Raw genomic sequence first — 22495 nt, 5'->3', positions numbered from 1 at the left:
TGAGAGCCATCACCCTGAAGCCCACCCTTTCTATCTTTCTTTCTCCTTCCCTTCCTCCCTCCCTCCCTCCCTTCCTTCCATTTATTTATTCATTTATTTGAAGGATAATTGACATATGTTATCCTATTACTTTCAGGTATACATTGTAGTGACTTGATATATATTTTTTTAATATTTATTTATTTTGAGAGAGAGAGGGAGAGAGAGAATGTGAGCTGGGGTGGGAAGGTGCAGCGAGAGGGAGAGAGAGAGAAATCCCAAGCTGGCTCCACACTGTCGGCATACAGCCTTATGTGGGGCTTGATCTCACGAACCATGAGAACATGACTGAGCTGAAATCAATAACGGATGCTTCACCAACTGAGCCACCCAGGCGCCCCGTGACTTGATATTTTTTATACATTACGGAGTGATCCCCACTGTAAGTCTAGTTACCATCTGTCACCATACAAAGTCGTGTTACTGACTACGGGAGCCTGCTTTTCAATGTTTAAATGTGTTTCCAGATAAAGCTGTCTGTTGGGAAACCAACGGGAAATTCCAAGTCAGCTGGAAACATCAAAGAGACAGTATACAGGCAGTACCAAGTATATCGAATAGCATAAATGATTTCACCTGCAAAGTCTTTTTCTTCCCAGAAGCACATTAGCTGGTATGGCACGGTGAGGGAAATTACTTGCGATAGTTGGGACTTTGGCAACGTGGAAAATGACCTACTTGGCTCCTTCCACTCACCACCCACACTCCATCATAACTGAAGGTCAAGGATGGCTTCTTTCAGTCCAGCTACTAGAATTCCAGCATTTATGTACTTTAACACCCTATTCTGTATTTGACATGCCCAAAAAACGTGCAGGAATTGAAGTGCATTGTTCAAAGGTTACAAATCCAGGTCTCAAGGAGCTAGGAGATGAGGCTTTACCGCAGGTGGTCTGACATCTGGGTGGGAGTCAGGCTCACTTGGAGCAGTGACTGGCTTTTTTTCCCTAATTTTTTAAAATGTTATTTAGTTTTGAGAGAGAGAGAGAGAGAGAGAGAGAGAGAGCAAGTGGGGGAGAGGCAGAGAGAGAAGGAGGCACAGAATCGGAAGCAGGCTCCAGGATCCGAACTGTCAGCACCGAACCTGACACGGGGCTCGAACCCACGATCTGTGAGATCATGACCGGAAGCGAAGTTCGACGCTTAACGACTGAGCCACCCATGCCCCCGAGCATCTACCTTTTTTTTGCACCTGTCAACTAGGATTAAATAAATAAGTAAATAATATAAATAAAAAACAAAAATAAAAATAAAATGTGTGAAAAATGATATGAAAGTGGTTTTATTGAATCCCGTGGAAAATAAAGGGATATTCTTACCACCTAGACTTTGTAGTTGTGGGAAGATTATCAAGGAGAAAACTGTCACAGCCTTTCATTTAGATGGCATGTTAATGTTAGACCTTGTGTCCTAAGTAGCAGCAAAAAGCACTTTCCTAGTTTCTCATCCTGAACTTTTGGGCGGGCGGGGGGCGGGGGCGGGGGGGCTCTATCTGGCGGTTAGGCTGCTTGTGCCCAAAGGACTCATGCTGCTTACCACAATTTAGAACAGTGGTTCTCAAGGCATGGTTCTTGAATTAGCAGCAGCAGCAGCAGCAGCAGCAAACGGGCCCCACCCTGTGCCTAGATACTCAGAGACTGGTGGTTGGGCCAGCAATCTGTGTTTTAACAAGCCCTCCAGACAATTCTGTTGCATGCTCAAGTTTAAGAATCACTGCTTTTGAGACACTTAGAGCTAATTACTATAGTGCTGAGTCAAAACTGATTTCAGAATATAGATGTTGCTACATGTAAGTCTTAAAAAAATTTTCCAAGGCGTATTTTTTTGAGAGACAGAGAATGAAAGAGAGAGTGAGGGAGAGAGAGAGAGAGCATGAGCACAAGTGGGGGAGGGGCAGAGAGAGGGAGACCCAGAATCCGAAGCAGGCTCCGGGCTCTGAGCTGTCAGCACAGGCTCCCCACTGCATGTAAGCCTTATGGAGAAGGTTTGTGTCTGTGACTCCTCCTCTAGGTGAGTGTAGGAACCGCCTGGTATAAACCCAAAGGGCCCAATGAGAAGTGTTGCAAATGCTGGGCCTAAAAGAGGCTGTGAGGGCAGAATTGAAGATGGTCAAAGATAATGGCTGGTTTACTAAAGCTATGCGTGAAATACAAAGAGAAGGTAACTAAACAAAGATGCTAGTATCCTTCAGAACGTGGAAAATTTTTGGACTTCCAGGACAAAGACTCCAGCAATGTGAAGGGAGATACACCAGAAAAGAAGGCCCAACATTGCCCAGAGAAAGAGGACTTGGGGGAGGTATCCTCAGGAGGGAAGGCGTACCTGGGCTGCAAAACTTCTCCAAGCCCACCTGTCCAAGCCCACACCAACTGGAAGTTACAAATGCTTTAGCTAGATGAGTGCGAAGGTATGTGCAGCATCTAATAACACTTTGAATTAGACACATGTACGTTTAGATTTAGGTTTGTTTGCATATCACAGAAAACTCAGTACAATGGTAGCTTAAACAAGATAATAACGGATTTATCGTTCACGTAACGTAAATGTGGGATTGGTACTTTTGGGGCAGCTCCACTGTTATCAGGAATCCAGACTCCTTCTGTCTTTTTATTCCACCATGCTAATGTTTGGCTTCCATTCTCAAGGTATGGTTCAATAGGACAGCAGGAGCTCCAACCCTCACATCTCTCTTCCGGGCTGTGGGAAGGAGGAGAGGCAGAAGGGGGAAAGGGCACATGCCTTTGTTGAGTCATTTCCCTCAATTTAGTTTAATAATTTAATTTAATTTCTTAAAGTTTATTTATTTTTTTTGAGAGAGACAGAGACAGCACAGGCGGGGGAGGGACAGAGAGAGCGTGAGAGAGAGAGAAAATCCCAAGCAGGCTTCGTCCTGCCAGTGTGGAGCTCAATGTGGGGCTCAAACCCACAAAGCCATGAGATCATGACCTGAGCTGAAACTAAGAGTCAGACACTTAACTGATTGAGCCACCCAGGCGCCCAGAGTCATTTCCCTTTAAATACCTTTCCTCATCTGAAAAAAATGTGATTAGGGGTGCCTGGGTGGCTCAGTCGGTTAAGCGTCCAACTTTGGTTTAGGTCATGATCTTGCAGTTTGTGGGTTCGAGCCCCGCATTGGGCTCTGTGCTGACAGCTGGGAACCTGGAGCCTGCTTCGGATTCTGTGTCTCCCTCTCTCTCTGCCCCTCCCCCATTCATGTTCTGTCTCTCTGTCTCTCAAAAATAAATAAACATTTAAAAAAATTTAAAAATGAGATTAATATAATTTAAAGAGACATAGGGAAAATAAATAGGAAGATGATTGGAAAGATTTTAGAAACATAAAAAATATATAATGTATAAATATATATTTATATTTACATATATTTAAAACAAAGAACTGATAAACTGGTAAACTGAATGTTGACCCAGCTCCAAAATGCCTAGAATAGGGATATTCTTAAGGGATATTTCAGCCTCCACTAAATGATGAGTTTTCTTCCCTTAGCATTTAAGCCTCTCCCAGAGACATGAATTAATCCCTTTTAGGTCATGGAGGGAACTCTAAATGCTTATATAATTTTGAAAAAATGAGTTGACATCAGAGACAGTTATCATGCTTTGCACTTTATCCTAAGAAAAACAGTATTTACTTTTTGTATTTCACGTAATTTGCCATCTTTCATGTCCCTCATTATTACTGGTTCTGTCCTCTTTACAAAAACTTACTAAGCTATAGCATTGGCTTTATGAGGCCTAAACAAAATGCTCTGTGTACTATGAGCTTTTTTATACTTTCATTTATTCACTCAATAACCATACATTAAGTATCTGTTTTAAGTTTTGGGCACTGGGGTTTTATTATAAACACAAAACACAGGGTTCCTTTCCTGATGGGAGTTTACATTACAGTGTCTGTGTGGAGGTGTTGCTGTTGAGGGAGATAGACCAAGAACACATAAACAAATGAGCAAGATAGTTCAGATAGGAAAAAGTGCTATAGTTAGGAGGACATGGGAGCGTGTAATTGAGAGGGAGAGGCTATGTTAGAAGGGAAAGTTCTCCTCGAGGAGCTAAGATATGAATGTGAGACAAAGCCGTTAACAAATGTGCAATTTACAATGAGCACTTATTTCGTGGTTATGGTCATCTAAAAATTTTTGTTTCTTTTTTATTTTTTTATTTTATTTATTTATTTATTTATTTTTTTCAACTTTTTTTTTTTTTTATTTTTTTTTATTTTTTATTTTTGGGACAGAGAGAGACAGAGCATGAACGGGGGAGGGGCAGAGAGAGAGGGAGACACAGAATCGGAAACAGGCTCCAGGCTCCGAGCCATCGGCCCAGAGCCTGACGCGGGGCTCGAACTCACGGACCACGAGATCGTGACCTGGCTGAAGTCGGAGGCTTAACCGACTGCGCCACCCAGGCGCCCCTAAAAATTTTTGTTTCTAAACAAAATTCCCACTACACAAATGATGAAGATACAACTTCTTTTTAAATCAAGTATCAACAAAAAAATGCTCCATCTGTTAATGCCAAAGATAAGATTGTGAACAATATTAGAATTATTTTGAAATCCAAACAGCTGTCAGTAGGTGTGCCTTCAAAAAAAAAAAAAAAATCAAGCACTTGCTCTTGTTTAATCTCTATATTAGTTACTTTTAGGAAATGAAATATTTGAGTATCTCACTTGACAGTTAAGAGTACAATGTTATCAGCAAACTGGCAATGAATTCTGTGGCAAAAATGAATCCATTCTGGTTTTTGAAAGAATCTGTTTTATATTTGTGACTCATGATCTTGTAGAATCCTACATGTGCAGAGAAAGTTGGCATCTGCCAGGAGCAAAGCAAATTTGATTAGATGTTCCAGTGGCTAGAACATATTCATTTAGTGTTTACAACTGGCTTCCTTAGAAATATGAGTGTTGCTTATCTAGTGACGTGAATTTAAAACATACAGAGCCTTGAGCACTGGGTGTTATATGTAAGTGATGAATCACCAAATTCTACTCCTGAAACAATTACATTACATGTTAACTAACCTGGTTTCAAATAAAATTAAAAAATAAAAATAAAAAACAAAAAAAACCCCAAAATGATTCCATTGGAACAATGTATGTTAAGCATAGAAAACCTCTAAGAATATACATTAAAATGTTAACTGTTTAAAAAAAAAAACATACAGATTTGATCCCTGATTTTTTTTTTTTTTTTTTTTTAACGTTTATTTATCTTTGAGACAGAGAGAGACAGAGCATGAGCAGGGGAGGGGCAGAGAGAGAGGGAAACACAGAATCTGAAACAGGCTCCAGGCTCTGAGCTGTCAGCACAGAGCCCGACGCGGGGCTCAAACTCACGGACCGTGAGATCATGACCCGAGCCGAAGTCGGACGCTTAACCGACCAAGCCACTCAGGCGCCCCTGATCCCTGATTTTTTAAGAAAACCCACCAAACTTTATAAGAATAGATTTCCTAAAAAATTGGACTTGATTCTCATTATAACATCAACATACTACAAATCTAGAGCCAAGTTTTTTGTATCTCTTCAAAATTTGACATGAAATTTGTAAGACAATAACAAAGCATATGGGAGAGGGAGAAGCCACCAATGAGATGGTTTCACGTCAAAAAGATGTGATATTAATTTAGGAACCAATGAACTTTAAAAAGTGGAATCATGTGTGAGTAATAGAGTAGAATCTGGACCCAGACGGGAAATCTAGCCTCAGAAAGTGAAGCATAAACAGAAAAGAGGGTGGAGGGGAGGAGGAATGGAAATTTTCAGGCATATTGGAATTAAAAGACTTTTAGTTCCCTTCTAGCCCATATATTTGATTCTAAGAGCACCCAAAGAATGTGTTAACCAGGGGCAGCTGGGTGGCTCAGTCAGGCATCCTATTCTTGATTTTGGCTCAGGTCATAATCTCAGGGCCAAGGGATTGGGCCCTGGGTCGTCTTGTTCAGAGTCTGCTTAAGATTCTCTTTCTTCTTCTCCCTCTGCTCCTCCCCTGCTGGCTCGCTCTCTCTAAAAAATAAATAATTTTTTTTTTTTTTAAATTTTTTTTCAACGTTTTTTATTTATTTTTGGGACAGAGAGAGACAGAGCGTGAACGGGGGAGGGGCAGAGAGAGAGGGAGACACAGAATCGGAAACAGGCTCCAGGCTCCGAGCCATCAGCCCAGAGCCCGACGCGGGGCTCGAACTCACGGACCGCGAGATCGTGACCTGGCTGAAGTCGGACGCTTAACCGACTGCGCCACCCAGGCGCCCCTTTTTTTTTTTTTTAGAGAAGGTGTTGGGGCTCCCGGGTGGTTCAGTCAGTTAAGTGTCCAACTTTGGCTCAGATCATGGGAGTTTGAGTCCTGCCTCTAGCTCTGTGATGACAGCTTGGAACCTGCTTCAGATTCTGTATCTCCCTCTCTATCAAAAATAAATAAACATTAAAAAAAAAAAGAGAGAAGATGACCAGTTAAAAAAATGACCTTATCGAGAATACAGATAACCATAAAATTTACCCATAAGCATACAATTCAATGATTTGTAGAAAATTCAGAGTTGTGCAACCATCAGGACAATCTAACCTATTTTTTTCATTGTTCATGGGATAGAAACCGTTGTAGAGCAAGTTTCAAGGATGCAAAGGGGATTTATTGAAAACATGTGTAATAGACATGTGTGGGCAGTTGGTTTACTGAAACAAATAAGGAGAGAGGGAGAGTGGCTGGAGGCAGTACAGAACAATGGTTAACAGCTACCCCTTGAAGTCAGACTGCTGGAGCTCAGATGCAGGCATCCTTGTTTGCTTTAAAGCTGTTTGACCTCAAGTTACTTAACTCTCTGAGCCTCAATTTATTTATCTGTAGTATACTAGTACCTACTTCATGGGGTTATGAAGGATAAATGAGATAATATGTATGAGGTGCTCGGCATAGTCCTGACCTATAGTAAGTACTCAACAAATGTTAGCTATTTTTATGATTATCACTGGATGACCATGGCCTTTCATGAGCCAGACACAAAAGACCACATACTCTATGATTCAATTTATATGAAATTCTAGCAAAGTCAAAACGATGGTGATAGAAAGTAGAGCAGTGGTTGCCAGAGGCCATGGAGGGGGGAGGGGGCATGAATGACAGCAAAGGAGCACAGGGAACTTTTGGGATGGTGTTTTGTAAACATTTGTCATGGAATTAAACTTGGCGAATTTGATTGTGTGTAAAACAAAGCAGACAAAAAATACCCCAACCCTAAAAAATGTAGCTTTTAATTTTCTAGTTGGATAGTTTAATTACTACATGTTAGAAGCAAGAATGAATTTGTAAACTCAGCCAGCAAGTATTTGTTGGGTACCTATTATGTGCAAGGCACTATTCTAGTGCTGAGGATACAGCCTTGAAGTGGACAGCATCTCAACCCTCATACAGCTTACAGTTCAAGCATGAATTAGATACATATGTTTAGGGCCACAAAAGTCAGTGTGGGATGTTATGCGGACATAATCGAGACAGGGGAGTAGGAGGAGGGGTAGAGGAGCTCCAAATTATATAAATATCTGTTCCGTGGTTTTTCCTTTATTTTTGAAACATACACAGAAGTAAACACAGCGTGCCTCTATCTGACGTAGTGTTTGGGCACGTGGCGTGACAGAGGCCTCTGGGAGACAGGTGATCTTGAGTGACCCAGGGCTGCCCCTTGGTCCCCATTATCTGTGAGTCTCACGTGGCGACGCAAGCGGACTGGCATCGGCCCACGGACCAGGTGGACGCTTCCACCGGCCTGTAGAGTAGCGCGCCCTCGACCTCGTCAACTAGGCGCTCTCTTGCCTCCAGGCTACCAAGAGCCCCATCTTCTCCCGCCCTCACGCCTCGGCAGAGCTCGCCATGCTGGGCCCCGGCAAGCACCCGCCCAGAACGTGGGCCAAACCACCGAAGTCTCAGCCTGCGGGATGACTCCGCCCACCAAGTGACCCTACCCACGGGTGACCCCGCCCACTCGGGGGGCGGAGACTCGTTGCGGGAACCTGGTTAACTTTTCAGTTTGAGTCGCGTGGGGGGGGCGGGGCGAGGCCTGCGGGGGGCGGAGCTTGCGGCGAGGCGGGCCGCTTGGCGCCGGCTAGGGCAATGGATGCTCTGCTTGTCTGCGGGCGCCGGGGGCGGGGAAAGCACTCGCTCTGCTGGGCGCTGGCCCCGCCCGCGACCCGGCGGGAGCCCGGGGCCGCCCCCTTCCTCCCTCACTGGCGCTGGGCTGAGTCCCGAGTCGAGAAACCTCGCAGGCTCTGAGCTCCCTGTCTGGGTTTTGGGTGGCTGCAGCCTGAGGAGGAACATGGCGCTCGTAGGCAACGGAGCAGAGCTGGAGGCGGACGAGGTACTGGCTGGTGGGGGTGCGGGTACTGTCCCTGGAGTCCGGGAGGGATGAGCGAGCCCGGCAGGGACGGCCAGGGTCCGCCCCTTTGGTCCCCAGTCTGGGACAGGCAGCCTCCGGTTCGGAGGAAGGAGCAGGGGCTGCGGGGTGGGGGGGTGGGGGGGGGAGGGCACCCGGCCTGGGAGGTCTTTCCCTGCGGCCGCGAGGAGGGCGCTCGGATCGAAGGCGCTGCGGAGTTTGGGGCGCCGGCACCGCGGGGTCGTGGGATAGAGGACACCACGCCGGGTCGGCGGGTGGTTGGGTGCGAGTGCGCGGGAGCGCGGGACTCGCAGCCCTGGGCGGTTCTGAGACTGTTCAGGAGCGCCTGGGCTTTTTGAGGTCTGACCCTGAAGTCCCGATACTGGCCCTCGGGGTTTGTGGAATCTCACTTCTGTGGAAGTTTCCAGGTGGCAGAACCGGAAAGGCTTCAGTCAGTGACAGGAGGAGGACAGGCGGGGGAAGGAGCCCCAGGGGTGTTTGCACCAGCGGACAGGGCACGGGCTGCCGAGGGGCCGGAGGGCTGCAGGACCGGAGCAGCAGCCCAGGAACTGGTGCTTTCTCCGCAGTCTACAGGGCACGGGCCTTTCCCACGCAGGTCCGCCGTGGCGGTGGTGGACGGGAGAGAACCGACTCCGGCCTCTTCACTTCTCCACCGTACTTAAATAGCCATTTCCTCCGGTGGCGGGCGCGCGGGGGTCTGAGCACCCTTTGGCGCGCGCGCTGGACCTGTTGATTTATTGATTGTTCCTTTCAGCCGCACTTGGCAGTTCCGGAGAGACGCTCCCTCTTGCGCTGGAAGTTGAGGCCGGCAGCAGCACCCACATTTGCTGCTGCTGCTGCCATTTTACCTGACTTGAATTTTACAAGTGGCTGCTGGAGGAGGTTTAGTTTCAAATGATGCAATAGTGGAAGATCTGGAGGAGGCGGGTTAAGATTCCAGTCCCATCTCTTTAATGTTGGAAAACTCCTGACAACGAATTGTGTTCTCAGTGTAGCCCTTAATATAAAAACGAAACAAAAACCAAACTACAGCTCCTTTACACGACTGACCGGCAAGAGGACAAGCCGGGTCATTGAGAACCTTCCTTACAGCCAGTCCCTTGCAATGAGGACCCCCAAGACCACAAAACAATGAGCCACAATTTGCTAAGTTGCATGTATTTATTGTTGAAACTTTTAAACTACACATAAAGGCAAGTGATGAAATAGCATATTTGTTGCTATTTTCATCCATGACAACCTTTCTTTATTTATAGCTTTAGGCTATCTTTTTGGTATGACCTAGAGCCTCCTGTTTTTCTTTCCTCCTTAGTTCTTTTCTTTAATCAAGGTAGTAACACTTTCATGGCGCTTTGGCCATACATACACTCCCTTCCTCAAAAGTTTTTATGGCTGTCTGTTATATATTAAGTATTTATATATCTGGCATGCAAGTCCCTGGCAAAATGATCTAAATGTGATGTTCCAGCCTGTTCCCAACTGCTTCCCTTTGTATAACCAGTTAATTTGATCAGTGTTATGCCCATATTATAGATGAGGAAGCAAGACTGGAAGGAGATAGTAAATATGGAGTGAATTTTTGAATCCCTAGTCTGCTAGTCTAAAAAGATTTGGTAGTCTTAGGGCTATAGAATTGTCTAGACCAGAGCATTGTTGAGAAAGAAAGGGGATGCTATTAATAATTAACACTTGGACAGTAGGTGTGAATTGGGACTGTCCTGGGCTTATAGAAATACACAGCCATCCTAGCTATGCCTACTGCCTACAAGACGGACCGAAGTGTTAAGATACTCTAGCTAGGGAGGAGGACTCTAGTTCTGTGGGGGAAGTTAGGTCTCAGAACAGCAGAGAGCTTGGCACACAGCTTGTTGGTAAATACACATTTGTTAAATGAATGAATAAAAGCAGAAATGATGTTTCTTAATAATTTCTCATTATTTGCTTTATTTTTCTTTTTTTAAATTCAGTGACTATTAGGCTCCTGTTAACATGTAACATACTATGTTGGTCCTAGGAGTTGAACAAAGTATAAACAAATTTTTTTGTTCCTGCCAAATTCACATTTATCCCTCATAGTACCCCATTTCTATTGGTATAAATTTTGCAAACATTAAAAAAAAATGCTTATTTATTTTTGGCGGTGCCTGGGTGGCTCAGTCAGTTGAGTGTCCGACTTCGGCTCAGGTCATGATCTCATAGTTCATGGGTTTGAGCCCCGTGTTGGGCTCTGTGATGACGGATCAGAGCCTGGAGCCTGCTTCGGATTGTGTGTCTCCCTCTCTCTCTGCCCCTCTCCTGTTCGTGCTTTGTCTCTCTCTCAAAAATAACTACACATTAAAAAAAAATGTTTTTTTAGTTTTGGGGGGGAGGGGCAGAGAGAGAGGGAGACACACAATCCGAAGCAGGTAGAGCTGTCAGCACAGAGCCGGCTGTGGGGCTTGAACTCACGTATGGTAAGATCATGACCTGAGCCGAAGTTGGAGGCTCGACCGACTGAGCCACCCAGGCCCCCAAATTTTGCAAACATTTATTGAACATTTGCTCTGTGCTGAAACTTGGTAGGTGCCTTAGAAAGAGAAGACACCGTTTTAGCTCTCTAGGGTTCTCTGTCTAGGTAGGGAGATAGGACATGTGTATAAGAACTCCAGAATAGAGCTCAAGGCAGTGTAAGCAAGTAGGAAGTAATGCATTGTGGACTGGGTACCCTTGACTTCCTTGTAGAAAGTCCCTAACATTTCATTGGCCTGAGCACTCTACCATGTCTACACGGAGTGAACAAGACCTGGCTCTTCAGTTTTACTGGGTGTGTGAAACTAAAATGGCTTATTTCAGCCGGGGGAGCTTTTTAAACACTTTAATATACATTTTGATAGGCTTTGTGGCTATTATCTTATATCCTAGGGAAGTAGAAGGGGGCCGTGCGGTGTAGTTGGAAAAGTAGCTAGGAATTAGACGAACTGGGCTCTCTGTCAGTAATTTGCCCGCTAGCCATGTATTCAGTATGTGTGCAGACATCTGCCCGCAGATACAACGGGGCACCAGACTGATAAGGTTTCTATCTACAACTTAGTGATTTCATTGAGTAAGTCTCATTTTCTTAGGGTTCTTTTAACATCTGAAGAAGGTGGGGCTGGATGAACCCTAAGTGTTCTTCCATTTCTAGAAGTCTATACTTTTGTGGGGGGGGATGCTCCTTTTTGGGAGGAGAGCTAATAAAATGGGACTCCCTTTTCTTTCAGAGTTTCTCAGGAGATGATGGTGGTAGAGAAACTGTCATGGTGGCTGGGGGATGGAGTGTTTTCTTAGGTAAACTGGTATTTCTTGTTGTTTTTCCGTTTAGTTGCTAGGAGGATAAATGTGGGAACACAGAAGTTAGGGCTTGCAACCTCAAGGGTGGCAGAAATGGGTTCTGGAGGGAGGCAAAAACATCTTAGATATTACAATGGTTTTATGGCCCTTCAGAGCTTGATCAACAATATCTTATTACTTAGCATTAAAATTTCTTTCCTTGAGTTTTCTTGGGTATTACGTAAGCAACGTCCACATCAAGTTCATGACAGATATACAGTATGTATGCAAGGTCAGTACTATAAACCTACGACAAATAGATGGGAAGGACTGGAGAACTTTGTATCAATTACTTGATCTTTAAGTTCTGTCTCTCCTGGTGACCTCCTCCTATGTACAGGCCACCCATTGTCTGCCTTGTGGATGTTGCTTATGTTTGGCCCTGAGTGCTTTCATGAATGACTTGGTATCTGAAAATTAAATAGGAACAGGTTATATTTTATTATTTAATCCTATTAAAGTTATTCAGTCCATCAGTAGTTGTCAGGTACTAAAAAAAGAACATATCAGTAGTATCTGAATGAATATCTGCAGCTACTTAAGTTAAAAATTCTTTTCTTCTGTGAAACAAAAGTTCACTAAAAATAACTTTTTTTTAAGTTTCCATTTTTATTTTTATTTAAGTAATTTCTACACCCAGTGTGGAGCTCGAACTCACAACCCCGAGATCAAGAGTCACATACTCTTCTAACTGAGCCAGCCAGGCACTCCCCAAAATAACTTCTTTAAAAAGGGATTTTTAAAAAAATTTTTTTTTTTTTTTAACATTTATTTATTTTTGAGACAGAGAGAGACAGAGCATGAACGGGGGAGGGGCAGAGAGAGAGGGAGACACAGAATCTGAAACAGGCTCCAGGCTCTGAGCGGTCAGCACAGAGCCCGACGCGGGGCTCGAACTCGCATACCGCGAGATCGTGACCTGAGCCGAAGTTGGACGCTTAACCGACTGAGCCACCCAGGCGCCCCCCAAAAAAGTGATTTTTAAGAAGACAAATTTTCAATTGTTTTACCTTTGAAAAATAGCAGTTTTGAATGTCTGTTAAAAATTTGGTTGCATTGATATTGTTATGTAGAAATTGGAAATTTGCATGTGTAATCTGATACATTAAAAGCCACTCAGCAAATACAGTTATAAAGTTAAATGTTAATAGCTTTAAAATTTTCAATTTAACTGAAAATATTTATTTTAATTTAAAATATTTATTTAGTTATTCCAAATCCATTGTTGAGTAAAAAAGAAGAAACTTTATACTGGCTTTTTTAATGTATGAAGCACATATACATCTCAGTGTTATTAAACTTTCATGGTGGGTATGGTTAGGAAAAATTGTCTAAAAGGGCTCCTTAAGAGGGCTATATGGAAAAAAGTGAGAAACAACGGTTGAAGAAAGAAACGGCTAATGTGGCAGGTGCTTTTGTGGCCTGCCTTTTTGGCTCAGGGTTTCTGAGATCTAATTCTAACTTAGAAAATTTATCTTTGGAATTTTAGATGAAGTTTAGATAAGATTGATTGCTACAGTTTTTTAAAGAATCAGATTCATTTTTTTTTTTTTAAGTTTATTATTTTGAGAGCAAGAGAGAGAGTGCATGCATGCCAGCTGGGGAGGGACAGAGAGAGAGAGAGCGAGAAAGAGAGAGAGAGAGAGAGAGAGAGAGAGTGAATCCCAAGCAGGCCCCACACTGTTAATGTGGAGCCCAATGCAGGGCTCAAACCCACGACCTGTGAGATCATGACATGATCCGAAATCAAGTCGGACGCTTAACCCAATAAGCCACCCAGGTGCCCAAGAATCAGATTCATTCTTTTATTCCCCCAGTGTTCACTGAGTACATCTCAGGTGCTAACAGTCTGTATGTGCTGGAGGTACCCACTAAGATAAGACAGCATTATTGCCTTTGAGGACCATACGCTCTTAGCAAAAGACACAGTTGTGCAAGTAACTAGTTCTGTCTTTGGATCAAGGTAGGTTTTAGGTAGAAGGGTCATGTAATTTATTGTCCGTAGCAGGGCAGTATGAGAGTAAATGGGATGCTTTTAGTAATTACCCTAGGACAACAGGTGCAACACAGGGATGCCACCCTAGTTTAGGGGCTGTCAGAGACTTTAAGATAAAGAGATAGATAGCATTGGAACTGGGTCATGAATGGTGAGCAGGCTTGTGCCCGGCAGAGCAAGTGAGATATGGCGCAGGCTTTGCGGAAGTTGAGATGGGCAGGAATGAGAGCACACCTGGGTTCAGCAGGGCCCCCAGCCAGCGGGAGGGAGAGCCAGTGAGGGCTGAGACCACAGAGGCCAGCCTGGATCATGTGGTACCGCATCTGGAGCATCATGCTAAGTGTGGGTGAAATCTCCTGAAAAATGGGAATCTGGAAGGTTTTTTAGCCAGGTAAGGTTATTTATTTTAGGAAGAAGAATCTGGTGAAGTTAATGCAGCCAGATTGTGGAAGTGGCGGCAGGAAGGGCGAGAGGCTTGTTGCAAGAGTTAATGTGGGAGGAGGTAAGGACAAAAGTGGAGCAGAGGCCACGGTCTTTGAAAGAAGAGGCCAGATGTGAGGGAGAACATGGAGGAGGAATTGTCTTGGGGGCCTTTTCCCCAGTTTGAGGGTCAGCGGATGGGGAGGGGTGGGGAGCTGTTCAGTGATAATTCTCGGTTCCTTGTGTGGCTGGGCTGTGGTGCTGTTAACACACGAGGGGTGGGTATAGAGGACAGGGATGGGGAGTACCTCACGTAGATTATGCTCACCTTTGTGGCTTGCTATGACTTTCTTTTTTTTTAATGTTTAGTTACTTAATTTGAGAGACAGCACGAGTCAGGGAGGGGCAAAGAGATAGAGAGAGAGAGAGAGAGAGAGAGAGAGAGAGAGAGAGAGAAGAGAGAGGATCCCATGCAGTCTCCGTGCTGTCAGCACAGAACCTCACCCGGGGCTTGATCTCACAAACAGTGAGATCATGACCTGAGCCGAAATCAAGAGTCAGACACTTAACCGACTGAGCCACCCAGGCACCCCTCACTGTGACTTTTCATTACTGAGGGACTGTTTATGAGTGCGTGAATTTGGGCAGGGCTGAGAAAGGGTGTTTACAAATTGGTTCTGCAGATTAGTGGGAGGTAAAAATAGCATCAGCTTATGCCATGGCCTCCACTTCCTCCTCAGGTTAACCAACCGGCAGTTTTCCTGATTTGTTCAACCTTGAGTCTCTTGAAATCCCGTCTCTTCTTGGAATGCCACCTTCTCAGTGAAACTTGCCTTCACTTTCTCTTCCCTGTCCCTTCGTACCTGGATACCTGCTTCCTTCCTCTCAAGTCCAGTAGCACAGGTATGCTCTTTCTAGGCAGGTCTCCGGTCTTCCTGGGGTTAGCTGTTTGCCTTCTTAGCTTAGTTCCCTGCCCACGGGTGCTGTTACTAATTGTCGACGGTGTGAATCTGATAGTGTGAATTCTGTGAGGCTCATGGTTTCCACCTAACCATTTGTTGACATCTTCTCAGGCCCGAGTGTTGGGGGACCCGGTGGCCATCTCAGGTGGGTCTCCTGAAGTCACTGTGTGCTCACTTTCCAGAAGATGAGTATCTGGAGACTGCCCAGTGCTTGTGAGGCTTTCTGGGGAGAGCTTTCTGTTGGTCCCCGACTGTGTCAGAACTTTCTTCCCACTCCTTGCTTAGTGGATATTGGTCCTCCACCCTGGCCAGTTGGCCATATTGGTTGGGTCACCACACCTCTCTAAAGGGACTCCTCAAGTGTCGAATGCCTGAAGGTTCAAATGCCATTATGCTACTTATGCTCTTTATTTAAAGACTGTGGCTGTGTAGTAAAGTGCTTCCCTGCTGAGATCCTTGGACATGTCCCCTTAGTATTGCTGATATTATGCTGACATATACATAGGGCCTACATATTTTAAAATATTTTAATGAAATAACGTGACATATATGTATTTGTTGGGTCTGATTGCAACTAGTAAGTAAGAATTATTCAGTCTAATTTGATGTGTTGAATATTGCACTAGGTGCTGTAGAGGCAAACACAGCTCCAGCTCTAAGTTGGGGTCTAGTAGGGAATGGGAGCAGGTGTACAGACAAATAGATGTAATACTCTGTGCTGAGACCATAAAGGAGGATTGCCAGGGTGCTTTGGGAACGCAGAAGGAGGGCACCTCATCCTAAAGGGAGGATGGGTAGTCAGGGATGGTCTCCTTGAGGAGGCCATCTCTTAGAAAATCTGGATCTTACAGGATGAATAGGGGTTAACCATGAGGAGAGAGTGGGTAACGAGGGGAATTCTTGAAGTGTGTCCCAGGGAGAGGGAACAGCAGGCATAAGGTATAGAGGTGGGGGGAGAGTCGGTGGTGCTCCGGGTGGCAGAGAATGAGTCTGGAAGGGTAGGATGGGCCGTCCGATTCTTCCATGCCAAATTGTGGGTATTACCATGTGCATTTAAGGGTTTAAGCTAAGGAGAGGTGTGGAGAGACCAATGCTGTAGGTGGCTTTGTCTGGCAGTGCGTGGAGGCTGATTGGAGGGAGACAGGACCCCAGGTGGAGAGGCAGGTGCTTTTCTGGTGTTTTGTTTGTCAGTGACCGTTATAGCCCTCTGAAGGCCCACCGTATGCAGGTGTAGCTAAGCACTGGGATAACATGGTGGGTAAGATAAGGAGCAGACACTTGAGAATGTGGGCCCAAACGCACAACTCTAACTTGGAGTAGGGGAGAGGCCAGACAGAGTGTAAGTACCCTGGCGCTCCTAGGAAGAGGAGAGGACACTCACAGGGCAGTCATCAGGATGTCATGCCCCCACCCGCAAGCAGCTGACTTGGTTTCCTGACCTAGTCTTTACTACCCAGCTGTGTGATGGAAGAGCAAGTCCCTTTAACCCTTTTGGGCTTTGGTTTCCTCACAGGTAATGTGAAAGAGTTGACACTGACCATCTATTTCTGAAGTGCTTTTGAGCTTTGACATCGATGATCTAGATGGTGGTTTTGATCTGGATATTGAGGGGTGGATTTCAGCAGGCAGCAGCGGGACAGCTCACACCTTCATTCCTTGAAGCGGAGGGAGCCGCAGAGGAAACAGGCTTGGGCATGGATGAAGCATGACAGAGGCCATTGCGTGCAAGTGGGGGGCCTGCAGGGGCTGTGTGGCCCAGGCAGGAGGGCAGTGCTGTGTGTGTTGCTGCAGTGCTCAGCTAGGGAGCTGGGGTCTGTCTTTTTCTAATTTCTTCTTTGACAGTGGGGAGACACATGTATCCTCCTGTATTCGGGGAATGTGTTTCCTTCTCTTCTCCCCTCCCCTCTGCTCCCCTCGGCCCCCCCCCCCCCCCACACACCTTTTTATAAAGGAAGCAGTGAGGATTCTATTTCTTGGTTTTGCTTTGTCCTTTCTCAACTTGTTTTGGAAGTTTTAAACAAATGACTGTCCACTGCAATGCAGTGGTTAAGGAGGCAGACAAGCCAGACATGCCAGTAATTCCATAGACTTACGTTTCATCACATAGACTCTTACTCTTGGCTGAGTTTGGAGATGCAGAACCACATGGCGCACCACTGCTCTCTCTCCCCGCTTCCTTGGACTGCTCCGTCCCAGAGTTCTGGGGTTCCTGGTCTTTTTTCAACTCACGAGCGCAGTCCTTCCATTCAGAACTAAAGGAAACAAACCTCAGATTCTCACATCATTTCTCAGGCCAAAGAGGGTATGATCTTTCTGGAAGGCGGAGGGCAAGACAGATGACAGGGTGAGAGATTCCTCAAGAGAGGGGAATGAGGTCTAACTGCAAAGCCTCTCCCAGGAGCACTCATTGTGCAGAATCACTGGCTGAGGGCCCAGGATACTGCCCAGGAGCACTCCCTGTGCACGGCAGTATTGAGCTTCTGAAGAGGGCCAGCTCTGGTTCAGATCCTGGCTTCCCATTTGCTGTGTGACCTCGGGCATGTATTTAACCTGTCTGATGCTCTTCATTTATAAAACGAGAATAATGGTACCTACCCGTAAGGGTGCTGATGAGGCTGAAGTAAGGGTCTACTTCACAAAGCGCTTGGCATATAGCATTTTCAGAATTACTCTGAAAGCGGTAGTTCTCTTTTCCTTTTGCTTACCTTAAGATGTTGCTGCCACTGCCTACTACTTAGGGGTTTGGTGAAGAATCTGTGTGTTCAGATATATTTTTACCTTATTTTTGCAGCCAACTGAGAGGGAAACTCTCTAAGCATGCATTCAAGAAACAGGAAGTGACTGGCCCAGGGTCCCTCAACTCACTTAGGCATGGAATTGGCATTAGAAGTCAACTGCTCTAACTCTACATTCAGTGCCCTTCCCACTAGGTCAGAGGGTGGCAGACTTAGAAGGACAAATGTACTCTGCCCCCTTCCTTCCTGTCTTTGTCAATAAAGTTATATTGGGACACAGCCCTGTCTGGTTGTGTAGGGGTTGCCCGTGACTGCTTTCACTAAACTGCAGAGTTGAATAGTTGGGGCACAGACTGTATGACCCACGTGGCCTGAATATTTGTCAATTCTTTACGGAAAAATTTTGCTGACCTTTGTACTAGGTGATTTCAGGGCCTATACGTAAGTTGTTTATAATGTGTTGTAAGCCTTTTGAATTCAATTTGCTTGTTTTCTTAATATTCCTATAAGCATCAAAAACTAGGAAAAAATAGGAATTTATTTGACACATCCCATGAAGTGGTACGGTACACGTTCTGGAGTTAGACGGACACGAGTTTGAACTCCTCCTCCATGTACTACCTTGGATAAATTAAGCTTCGGTTTCATCTGTGAAATGAAGATAATAAAACTTACTTCAGTGGATTATTGTGGAGATTAAAGTCCTATAAAGGGCTTAGCGTATGGGGCACAAACGTTGGCTCTTGGCTCTTTTGTTATTGAGGCTGCACGTGTGGATGCTTGACATTATTTTCCCAACTGTGTAAGAAACTGGCTTTGTGAGGGTCGGCCCATCCAGGCTCCGGCACAACCCCTGTCCAGCAGTTGGATTCCTTTAGGATAGATGCAGGTACCTCTCAGGCTACTCCCAGGACTCCAGGCCGGTCAGTTCTGCGTTTATAGTCCTCACCCTTTCCTTCCCTGAGGTGGTGGCGGGAAGTCACTTAACCACAAAAGAGAATGGGAAACAGAGGCTCAAAGCAGAAAAGTGTGGATATTTGTCAGGAAGGCATTGGTACTCTCACTCATATTTTGAAAATGGCTTTTCCCTATTGACACATAGTGGTATATATGGTAACCTTTGGTTTTTCTAGACATTATGCTGTGCAGGACCATCCCCTCTTTAACACTGGTGAATGTCGTGGCATTGTTACAGTCTTTTCAGGTAGCACCTAGATGTTAACAGGAGACCGTGACCTGTAAAAGGTATGCTTGTGTTCAGTTACTTGGTGTAAGAGGTTAAATTAAAAGGTAAAGGAGGGGACAGTGTGTGTGCACTCCTGGTGTGGAGGGGCTCTAGGGTTCTTGCTCAACCCCAAAGCAATGTGCCATGTCAGACTGTTCTTTCTAAAGTTCAAGTCCTACTTAAAATCTGTTCACAGCTTCTCATTGCCTTCGAAGTATTTTTTTTTTAAATCTTTATTTATTTTTGAGACAGAGAGGGAGAGACTGAGCGTGAGCAGGGGAGGGGCAGAGAGAGCGGGAGACACAGAATCTGAAGCAAGCTCCAGGCTCTGCACTGTCAGCACAGAGCCTGATGCAAGGCTTGAACTCACAAGCTGTGTGATCATGACCCGAGCCGAAGTCGGAGGCTTAACCAACTGAGCCACCCAGGCACCCCTGCCTTTAAGGTATCACGCAAACACCTTAGCATGACATATAAGGCCTTCCCTAGAATCTAGCTAATTGGTTCTCACACTTTAGTGTGCATACATCACCAGGTTAGGGGAGTGGGTGATTTGTTAAGATGCACATTCCTACGCTCCCCCGCATGAGCCATTCCTATTCAGCAGGTTGGGGCGGGGGTGGCTCCCAGATGTTTGCATTCTTAACCGGACTAATATCAGCCATGCTGAAGTGCTTGTAGTTCCCCTTCCATGCCCCAGCTCCCAGGTCAGTCCTTTCTCACTTCCCAGCTTTGAATATGCCATTTCATCACCTGGCCAGTTCTGCTTCATCATTGAAGACTTGGGGACACCTCTCCTCCTCCAGCCTTCTTAGATATTCCTTCCTTCCGTCCTGTGGAGGTGCTTAATAACTATGCAGCATTCCTGGCTGCCTCGAAGACGAGATGATCCTTATTTGGCATATGTGCCACGACATCTGGCAGGGATGGGATGTAGACGCTCCCTTGTTCCAAAAGGAAAGGGTGGTCCTTCTTCTCTAGAGCAGAAAAGGAATTCCCTTCAGGGGTTTCTAGCAATGAGATGTTTTTATCTTCTCAACAAGGAAGGAGAATTCGCCTCCATATCTATTAGCCTTATTTCAGTACACTTGAAAATCAAAACAGCTTTATTGAGGGGTGTAAATACATACCATAAAATTGACTCCTTTTTAAGTGTACAATTCAGTGATTGTTAGGAAGTTTACAGAATTGTTCATAGATCACTACAGTCCAGTTTTTTTTTTTTTAAATTGAGGCATAATTGGTGTAAAACATTATGTTTGTTTTAGGTGTACAACATAATGATTTGATATTTGTATATATTGCAAAATGATCATCGTAGTGAGCCTAGTTAACATCTGTCACCATACATAATTACATTATTTTTCTTGTAATAAAAACTTTTAAGATCTATTCTCTTAGCAACTTTCTGATATGCAACATGTTATTATTAGACATAGTCACCATGCTGTACCTCACATCCCCAGGACTTACTTATTTTTTAACTGGAAGTTTGTACTTTTGACCCCCCCATCATCCATTTTGCCCACCCCCCCCAACGCAATCCAATTTAAGAACATTTCCACACCCCATAAAGATTCTTATACCCATTTGCTCTCACCTCAATACACTTTTAAATAAAATAATTGAAAAACTTAAAATTGCTAGGAGAAACAAAATTTCCCAGGCAGAAATAAAAATGAGATGCCATTATATATCAGAGGGATAATGCACAAGTGTTAGGCATCCAAAAACAGGACTGGAGAGCAAGGTGCATTTGGGTCAGTGCTTGATTTGGGTTTTACACTATCGATATCATCAGAAGAGAGGTTCGAGGGCTACATGTAATTCGTGTCCAAATGAATAATTTGTCCCATTTGCAAGAAAGCAGATGTGTAGTGTACATGGGTAAAGGTTTTTCCTGATTTTCTAGTTCATTTCCCAAGGCAGATTTCTACCCAGTATGCTTAGCTTTTTATCCAATATGTTTAGTTCTTGCTAGAGGAATAAACCAGCAATTGCATTTCTAAGCCATTCGCAGTAGAATGAAAGGGGCTGTCACCACAGCTGAAGTCTCAAGTGGGACGAAGAATCAAATGAAATCAGCCTCTTTTTAAGCATCCCTGAAATTTCGATTTGTTGTGTGTCTTCTCAGGAAGGCACGTGAGAGAGAAAGTAGAAGGAACGTGGGTGGGCTTACAGGTTAGCAGACACGGGTTGAGTTCTGCCACTTGCTGGCAGTGTGACCAGGGGCACATTACTTAATCTGATTCTCTGTGAGCTTCAGTCTCTCATTAGTCAAATGGGATTCTACTGCCCATCTTAGAGGTACCAGGTGCAACCCTGGCACCTCACCCAGGGCCTGTCATACTATAAATACTTAGTTGCAGCCATTAATTTGAATAGCATCTGTGTATAGATTTCATTTTTTTTTTAATTAAAAAAAAAATTTTTTTTAACATTTATTTATTTTTGAGACAGAGAGAGACAAAGCATGATTGGGGGAGGGTCAGAGAGAGAGGGAGACCCAGAATCCGAAACAGGCTCCAGGCTCTGAGCGGTCAGCACAGAGCCCGACGCGGGGCTCGAACTCACGGACCGCGAGATCGTGACCTGAGCCGAAGTCAAACGCTCAACCGACCGAGCCACCCAGGTGCCCCAGTTTTGTTTGGTTTTTATTTTAAAATTCAAACAGTGGTAAATGTCCTTATGGAGAACTTGCCTAAGCCAGGTAACCAAGGACAAGGCAGGTGGAACCATAGTTTCCTCACTCCTGCAGCGGGGCTGAGTGAAATAGCATGCGGTCTGGCTGGGGTAGATAGGGAGCATTCACAAAATGAGGATGACTGGAGTTTATTCACACACTTGATGCTTTTAGAAGCTTGAGGTGTTCACATTTCTAACAGTTTGCTTGTTTAGTGATAATAGCATATGTGTGTATGTGGTATTTCTCCTGGCTTTTCCAAATAGAAACCATTGAGATTCATGGAATTCATTTTCATCAAAGAATAAATTTTTTTTTTCATAAATAGATGAGATGACTTTACTAAGATGTGAGGCTCCACAAATCAAAATGTATCTAATTATTGGGGCGCCTGGGTGGCTCAGTCGGTTGAGTGACTTTGGCTCAGGTCATTGATCTCACAGTTCGTGAGTTCAAGCCCTGCATCCAACTCCCTGCCCTCTGTGTGGAGCCCCCTTTGGATCTTCTGTCCCTCTATCTCTGCCCTTCCCCCACTTGTGCTCTCTCTGAAAAAAAAAAAAAAATTTTTTAAAAATGTATCCAATTATAGTTGACATTTAAAAAAGTAGAGCTACTAGCTTAGAAAGAATCAAAGAATCATTTTCTTCTTTTTTTTTCTACACTTTATTTTTTAAAATTTATT

At 44.7% G+C, this 22495-nt stretch overlaps 1 protein-coding gene across 1 annotated transcript in view; it reads left to right on the top strand.

Moving 5' to 3' along the window:
- The first annotated feature begins 8164 nt into the window (after positions 1-8164).
- Positions 8165-22495, top strand: part of TTC39B (tetratricopeptide repeat domain 39B) — a 128220-nt gene continuing 113889 nt past the window's right edge. Inside the window, 2 exon segments of the mRNA XM_049634890.1 lie at positions 8165-8206; positions 8208-8408. Coding sequence (XP_049490847.1) covers positions 8165-8206; positions 8208-8408 — 243 coding nt within the window.

The sequence above is a fragment of the Panthera uncia genome, chromosome D4 (genome assembly GCF_023721935.1).
Source record: "Panthera uncia isolate 11264 chromosome D4, Puncia_PCG_1.0, whole genome shotgun sequence".
In the NCBI taxonomy this organism is placed as follows: domain Eukaryota; kingdom Metazoa; phylum Chordata; class Mammalia; order Carnivora; family Felidae; genus Panthera; species Panthera uncia.
This window is presented reverse-complemented; position numbering and strand designations above follow the sequence as displayed.